This window comes from Apium graveolens, chromosome 5, assembly GCF_009905375.1.
Source record: "Apium graveolens cultivar Ventura chromosome 5, ASM990537v1, whole genome shotgun sequence".
In the NCBI taxonomy this organism is placed as follows: domain Eukaryota; kingdom Viridiplantae; phylum Streptophyta; class Magnoliopsida; order Apiales; family Apiaceae; genus Apium; species Apium graveolens.
The window spans coordinates 312,121,097-312,129,059 of NC_133651.1; the positions used below are offsets into that span (position 1 = coordinate 312,121,097).

A 7,963-nucleotide genomic window follows, 5' to 3' on the forward strand; every position below is an offset into this window, starting at 1 on the left:
TCCTTAAATCACCTGTAAAATTGTAAGTCAACATTTCTATATTGTAAGGCTCAAATTCAAAATATTAAATAAATGAGAAGAGAACAACGGTACCAAATTTAAAGCGCTAAAACTCAAACTCCTACTTGAGACTTGAGAGTATATAAAAATTGAATCAAGTGAATACTGTTGGACTAAGATGGAGAGAGTAACTAAATAATTTTAGGACTTGTTAGAGGGAAATGTAAATAAACTGGGAGTACCTAGCGGGAAATTGTCCGCCCTTTTTCTGCTTCGACTTAAGCTTTTCAAAAATAAATTAAATACACTAAAATGTTAATAAATTGTATTTTTGAGGCTCCCTCTTTGTATATTCATGTATTTTTAATCCAAAAAATAACTCTAAGTATATGATACTAGTTGTCAAATGAAACACACATATATGGTAAAATTTTACAACATACTAGTAACAAAAATCTGCAACGACCGATCTAGAATTGTTTTAGATTTTTAAAAGAACAAATACAACCGATATACAATTATAACAGGTTAACAAGGAAAAAATAAATAATCGATCTATATATATCAATCGATTAATAACGGAACAGAAACTCGGCCGATTTGAGAATGTCGTTAGTATTGCGTTGACAAGTCCATAGCAAAATATTGTTATTGTAGTTATAAATTTTGGTTTTGCCAACGGAAACTTTCTTTGGTAACATTTCATTAGTGATCCGTTGTGAAACCGTAATCCGTTGCGAAAGTTGATGTTGAAAGTTTGCAATCGGTCGTCAATTCGTTAATAGTTGCTAACATATAGATTTTTGTTGGCAACTTTTGTTGGTAAAACTGAAATTTCTTGTAGTTACATTGAACAATAATTAGCTTTTTACCCCCTTGTTCTCACAAACCAAATGACTCCAACAGAGTAATATGAGATATAGGTTTAATCCGACAATCTACAGAAGCAACACCAAAGGTGACATGACATTCTTACATCTTGACACTTTTTCAGGCACTGGAATAATAAAGATCACATCTCTATAATGTCAAACTAAAATTACATGTGTATGGAATCTGTCGTGTGAAATTCACTATGTGTTTGAAAAACTAACACAAACTACAAAGGGCAATCTAGTAAAGAAAATTTCTGTGTGCAAGAGTCTTATAACAAGGGAAGAGAAAGTAAAAAACTAAAACACTAAGCACAAACTGAGCAATGAAAGCAGTAATCCTTTTATATGCTTACTACTTTGCTGACTGCTTGGATGCATCGGCAAAGACGTCCTTGTAACAAATGGGGCAAGCCTGATAACACGATATATTTAGATCCCAGTTGAAGTTTCTGGTAAAAGCATTGAAAAGGAAAAAGTTAAATGATTTTGGTGGATTACCTTGTTGATACTAAGCCATTGGCTGCCGCAACCAGCATGATAGATATGTTTACATGGAAGAATAATCTGTTGGTCACCGCGTTTATACTCCATCTGGCAAATCACACACCTGTTCACGAAAAGAAAGGGCAAACGACTTAAGAACCAGGCACCGGGATCATAACATACTTTTTTTGGTTAAGAGATTATAACGTATGTTTTTGAATAAATGAATCTTGTTTCTCCCTGGATGATATTATCTTTGACTATGCTATAAGACTTAATACTTCATTAGCAATTTACTTTATGTGCCCATAGTGCTGTAGTATCACTAGATAATAGCATAAATTTAGTTAACTCATTGGAATCTAGTAATGACATTGATATACAATACTCTTTTTATATGATTAATACAAAAAAGTACTCTTACTCGAGCTTGGATATTCATATGGTAGTGCATAGGTATTGACACTGGCTGCTTCATCAATTTACATTTGAAATGCAGATTAGGTTTATAAATTTCTTATTATATCTTTTAAATGCCTAATACCTTGTATACATGGTTAAGTACCTATAGGTAAGTATGTCTGTCCCGTCCAGACTCCAGAGAGAATGGACGATAAAATAAGATTCTCCTAAAGTCTTGTAAATCAGGTCTGCAGCCTTTTTTCAGTTCATAAAACTAACAAACTACAGAATTTGTGTAAGAATGCAGAGAAGAGTTCAGCCTATGAATAGACAGACATCATTTTGAAGTTGCAATGAAGAGAAAAGGAAGACGGTGACAAAAATAAGGCTTCTGTATCTCAATGTTACCTCTCTTTTCTAGATTTCCTTCTTGAAAAAAACCCACACTTGAACTTTGAGATTGGGAGCAAGGAAATATATTCTCTAGAAAGACCACGATTTTGAGTTCCTACTGCATCACCTAACTCAAGTAGTTCCTGCATATGAAACATTATGACGATCACGTGTAAGTTCTTAGTCTAGATTAATTCACATGATTAACACTGTTTGTAGAGAGTATAGTGACCACTAGACAAATATATAAATATATAGCAAAAACCTCGCTAGAAAATTTGTCTTGATAGACTATCAAGCTAAAACTAGCTCAATTCTTGCTCAACTGCAAAAGTTGTCCTAATCAAATTTAAATGACTGAATTTTATCTATTGTATGTTGGGTGATTTTATGATATGGAATTCTCAGTATACAGAGAGTGAGAGAGGAAGACATATATATAGACCTTTTATCATGGCCCTTAACCTGTAAATTTGTACACCAGTCAAGCAAGGGCCATGAACCTGGATACCTACTACTAGATCCCAGAGATTGCGTTTTACAGTCTACAGTTTGTGGAGTTTGCTCGCTGTAAAACCGAATTCGCCAAAAACATATTACCGTGTCTAGAATATTAAAAACAATTATGAAATTTATGTTGAAGTGTCAGAACAGAAGTGACAACAACCCCAAGATGTAATGGAACCATGTTTTCTTCATGCTAATGTAGTTGCCAAAACACTTGTCAATTTTCATACTTAAAATGTTCATCCTTCAACCTTCACAAGTATTTGACGTAACAAATCTCAGGGTAGTAATCGGACTATCATTCTGAACTGTGATTATGTGAGCTATATGAATACTTCACAATATCCAAATAAACTGGCAAGACGAGAAACAGAACATTACTTCAAACCATAACACAACACTCATATGTTTGCCCCTTGCTGTCTGCTGTGCAAAGTCATATTTTCACTCATTCCTCATTAGATTTAAAATAGGCGCGCTCACACTTTCGAACAGCACACTTAAATACCAAATATTATTACATATTATATGTGCAGCAGATTTAAATTAACATTAAGCCTATTGTGACACAGTTCCAAAAATATTAAAAATGGAAGTTCGAAGTTGCTTATACGTTGGATAGCATAAATCTGAAGAAAGAGGAAATAACAGTGAAGCTGAATAATTCAATTAATCCATACAATCAGGTGAATTATATAGTGAGTGTTCGAACCTCATAGGTCATATTGTCAGGGTCGACATTGTCTTGCCAAACAACCTGCATGTAAGTTTGTTTAAACATTATGACTATTCTGATGATAGAAGAAGCAAAATCATAAGCAATAGGTTAGATAGATGTCTTCCAAAAAAGAAAAGGCAAAATTTGAGTTCCACAACACCTGGTAATCATGAGTATTATGAGGATCTCGGGGACCTGTGAAATTAAGAAAGAAACTTGATTAAATGTGTTTTGTATATTCTACATATGCAGAATTGCAAAACAGCACGAGAAATTGGAAGAAATAATTATATAAATACCAAAAGCAGCTAGATTACAAAAGAGCGCCTCCTACTTGTCCCTAATTACATTAACTCGCAAACTGAGACCCCTTCCCGTTATATTTTTCCCAGTGTATGTTGACATTTGCCCATAAAATAAAAATTCTTAAAGCTTGTCACTCAACATTGATAATATTCTTAAGAGTTACAGTAGGCACATCATGAAGGATTAAAACCACTGAACGTATATTATCAAATAAGCAATGTACAGATATGCTAAAATTTAGAATGATACTAATATCATTAAATTTAAGCTTATTGTATCAATGAAGATCTCAATCATACTCGCAGATGCATTTTAATCCATATCAATCAGCAACACTGTTGACCACGACAACTTGGGGGACTCTAGTTTTTAGCTAGATTTCAGTAAGTTCAAAATAAACTTGTGATTGCTTGACTACTCTGTGTAATGTAGCAGAAATGTTCTGTATTACAGTTCCCGTCTATGGTCTATCAAATTTATCGGATCATCTCCAATGGTTGGCACCCTTTAGGATGCCAACTTTGCTGGAAAACAATCACATACATTAATATTTTTATTTACACTCATTACTTTCACTTTTGGCACCATTCTTTTAAACAATGTTCCAACTTTCAACTGTAAAAAAAAAATCCAATGTTGTCTTTTAATATGTACACACCAGCTTTAACACAAAAACCTCTCACAACTGACTGTTAACAAGTTTTATAGTAAGATCATGTAATATATTCAAAACCACAAATTCAGTGCAAAAGGAAACTTGTAACTTACAATCCACAGAAGTTACGTGTGAAGTTGAGCTTGGAATTTCTTCATGTTGTGTATGCACAGCTGCAGGCCTATCACCGGGAATTGAAGCATAGTTCTCTATGTGACTGCTGTACTCATTAATTCGTGGTGCAGAGTCTCCGACCACATAAGTATGGCCACAATCATAGTAGGATAAGCTCCCAGGTTCAGATAAGCCAAATTTGTACGCACTAGTATTCATTAAGGGGTAAAAGCTCTCCTGCAACATTGGAAGCTGATAAGATCAGCTCATATGTAAAGTCAATCTATACTACAGGACAGCAGTACAGGTTTAGTTTCTTTACTGAATGTTATATGACTGCTCCGCCAGAATAGCTAAACTAGTAAATTATGCATTAAATCCTAAATCTCAAAAATCGTATGGATCAACTGCACCTTTTGAATTACTAATGCATTTGCTGATTTTAAAAACGCGGTGATTTCATTTGCATTTATTATGTAGAATTTGTTTTATATTTTCTTAAGAAATCCAACGCGGAGGAGTTTCCAGGAACACAAATCCTTAATCAAGAAAGGAATAACATACTAATGAATTCCAGATACTTTAATCAGTTAATCACCAGACAACTTAAATGATTTTTAAGTAATGCTTAAAAAACTTTGGATCACTCAAATCTTGAACCTTAACATTGCTTAATTCAACAATAATACTTATAGCATCCCTGAAAATCAGATTTACATTTTAAGTTCAATAATAATTCGAACTCCCCCAAATCTTAAGAATTTAGCATTAACCACTAATTGAATCCTACACTTTTTCACGCGCGCTCCTACTAAATTAGATCACAATAACAATCCAACAAGGAGCAGAATCCTACTAAATCAAACAATTCCAACAAGAAGCAATGAAGGCATAAAATTTTATAACAATGTGATAACTCGAGAACTCCAACTCTGATACCATGTTAAATAATCAACTCTTCCATAACGTAGCAAACTCGATCTCATAATATAATGAATGTGAATTCAAGGCATTAGCACATACAATATCCATACCTGTGTTGTATAGGAAGAATGATCATGATCAGCAAAGATAAAATTGAGATGCTCATACGTAAGACCTTCGAAGAAATCCATTTTTCTTCTTCTTCTTTTTCTTATCCTTCCAGCTGTATTTATATAAGTATAAATCAACTTACAATCATTCAATGTAGTAGCCTAGCCTAGTCATTTTTCAAATCACAAATCCTGCAATGCATAAAAAATTAATCAGACAAGACATATTCAAATTTAACAGGATCGCTTGATACTTTAAAAAGAAGCAGCAGACAGTTAGTTATACTAAGTTTCAACAGAGACACAGACACACACGCAAACAACTAATGTAGTTGTAATCAGCTGTGTCGCGGTTCAGACAGTTTGTCTTAACACTTTGTTAAACCCCAATTATTATGAGTGCTTTGGTGATAAGATTAGTCTTTACTTTTCTGATCAACTGCTTTGACTGCCGCTGCTACTTCACTTTTCTCCTAATATATTTTTTTTTGGGTTTGACACATTTTAAGAAAATGTGATTAATGAATTGTAAAAATCTTAGGGGCAGAGAGTTTTGTATATGCAGGGGAGTCCGTCGTTATTAATTGAACTCTTCACCAATATTTTGTGAACAACTCGTCAAACACTAATTTTTAACATGTGCCTATTTACAAACAGTAGAAAAATCCAGTTTTTTTACTTGAATTTCGTGTAGATGACGGCATTTTTAGTAAAATATATTAAAAGTATAAATGTAGCGCTATTGCGACTAATTTCTAAGCGTTGCTAGATTCGGATGTTACATTCAAATTTGAACGAAGGATTTGACACTTTCGAAAGAATATGAAGTTGTTGAATTCGGATACTCAATTCGAATTGAGATTCGATCGACATGAATGTTTTGGTTAATATTAATAAAAATCGATATTTGAACACATAATTATTTTATTATAAAAAAAATTATTTCAAAATAATTGTACACTTATACTTTCAAAGTCTCTATTTAAAATATAAAATTTAGTTTATATTTTTAAGATAAAATTTATATCACATAATATTGAATCACTAGTTTCTATTTTTAAAACTAACTACAGTATCTATCATCTATCATAAATAATAGTAACCTAACTTTATTAACAATGACAGAATTTATTAACAAGGATAGAATTTCTTAATACTGTCATTACAATTGACTAATTTAGCTTATATAACTTACAATTGAGTATCTGTCCTAACAAATATCTCGAGGGTAGGGTACCTGTCACGAGACTCCGCGAAGGCAATAGACATATTTTTTGCCAAAAGGCATGCCCAAATGGCATGTCATTTATCAATTAAATATAATAAAATTTAAAATTTATTTATTATACTAATATAGAGTGAACTTGAATGTAAAATTAAAGTTAGTTGATAGTAACAACCGAATATCATCATAATACTCATTTATATTAGTAACTTCTTATGCTAAACCCATGACTAGGAAGTGCTATAGGTGTAATCTTCCTAGTCATAGGTCGAATGAATGTCCTCAAAGAGGCGGTAAATATGATTGCACGAAAAGTATAGGAAGATGAAAAAGGGTATCAGTATGGTCGGATGGTGAAGATGGTGAATTTGAGGATTATGTGTAAAATGAAACAATTTTCTTTGTTCGAAGGATGATGTTTGCCTAAAAACATGAAGGGAAATCTCAACGACACCAGTTATTTCTTACCATGTGCACTATTAATGGGCATATTTTTGCAGTTGTGATTGATAGTGGTAACGTGGAGAATATTATAAGTCAAAACGTTGAGAAGCATCCAAACCCTTACACCCTGGGTTGGATAAAGACACTATCATAATACTCATTTATATTTCCGGATATTTCAAATATTAAAATAATTATTAAAAAAAAAACAGTAAAAAGGCATGCCAAATCATGAAAAAACATATCTGGCTAATTGACGTCATGGCATGCCCATCTTAGCATGCCCGTGCCGCTGTGACATGCACCCTACTCGGGGGTGAGCGAAAATCAAAATCAGAATTTGGGACGACAACAGATAAACCCTTAACCTGGGACAACAAGATATAAACACTTAATATATGTTATCTTTTTTAAAAATGGACAATTTTGAACATGAGGAAGTAAAAAGTAACCTATTTTTTCAATAATAAGTACATTACAAAAGTTAGTAAGAACATGTTTACAAATCCGAATTTGAGAATATGGTACAATAAATTTAGTTTTGTATTAAATACAACATGGAATTGCATGTGATTTTGTGGAACTTTTAGAGGCGGACGAAATAAAAGGCAGGCAAATGGTTGAACAAAAGCTCACCCAATCCAACCGATTCAATCAAATTGACACTTCGTTTTGTTGGCAATCAACCTTCCCATGTGATCTCATATTTTAAACATTCATACTCTATCTGTTATTTACGTTACTTTTCACCATGTTTTTCAATATCCGTTTATTGAAATCTCGAAATACATGCAAACAATGTACGTA

The 7,963-nt window shown here is 32.9% G+C and overlaps 1 protein-coding gene across 1 annotated transcript; it reads right to left on the bottom strand.

Annotated features, from left to right (window-relative positions):
- Positions 1-998: 998 nt before the first annotated feature.
- LOC141659420 (E3 ubiquitin-protein ligase BIG BROTHER-like) lies at positions 999-5,791 on the bottom strand. The gene is made up of 8 exons (XM_074466275.1): positions 5,774-5,791; positions 5,488-5,679; positions 4,453-4,690; positions 3,539-3,573; positions 3,373-3,417; positions 2,169-2,296; positions 1,374-1,482; positions 999-1,287 (listed from the first exon to the last, which is right to left on the bottom strand). The coding sequence occupies exons 2-8, from the start codon at positions 5,566-5,568 to the stop codon at positions 1,228-1,230; spliced, it is 696 nt and encodes a 231-aa protein (XP_074322376.1). The 5' UTR covers positions 5,569-5,679; positions 5,774-5,791; the 3' UTR covers positions 999-1,227.
- Between the last annotated feature and the right edge of the window lie 2,172 nt (positions 5,792-7,963).

Excerpts from the sequence above, each read along its gene's own strand:
- LOC141659420 (XM_074466275.1), bottom strand. The coding sequence starts at position 5,568 with ATGGATTTCTTCGAAGGTCTTACGTATGAGCATCTCAATTTTATCTTT. Across the intron at positions 3,418-3,538 it reads ATAATACTCATGATTACCAG|GTTGTTTGGCAAGACAATGT; the intron begins GTGTTGTGGAAC and ends ACTTACATGCAG. Across the intron at positions 1,288-1,373 it reads AATGGCTTAGTATCAACAAG|GCTTGCCCCATTTGTTACAA; the intron begins GTAATCCACCAA and ends TCGTGTTATCAG.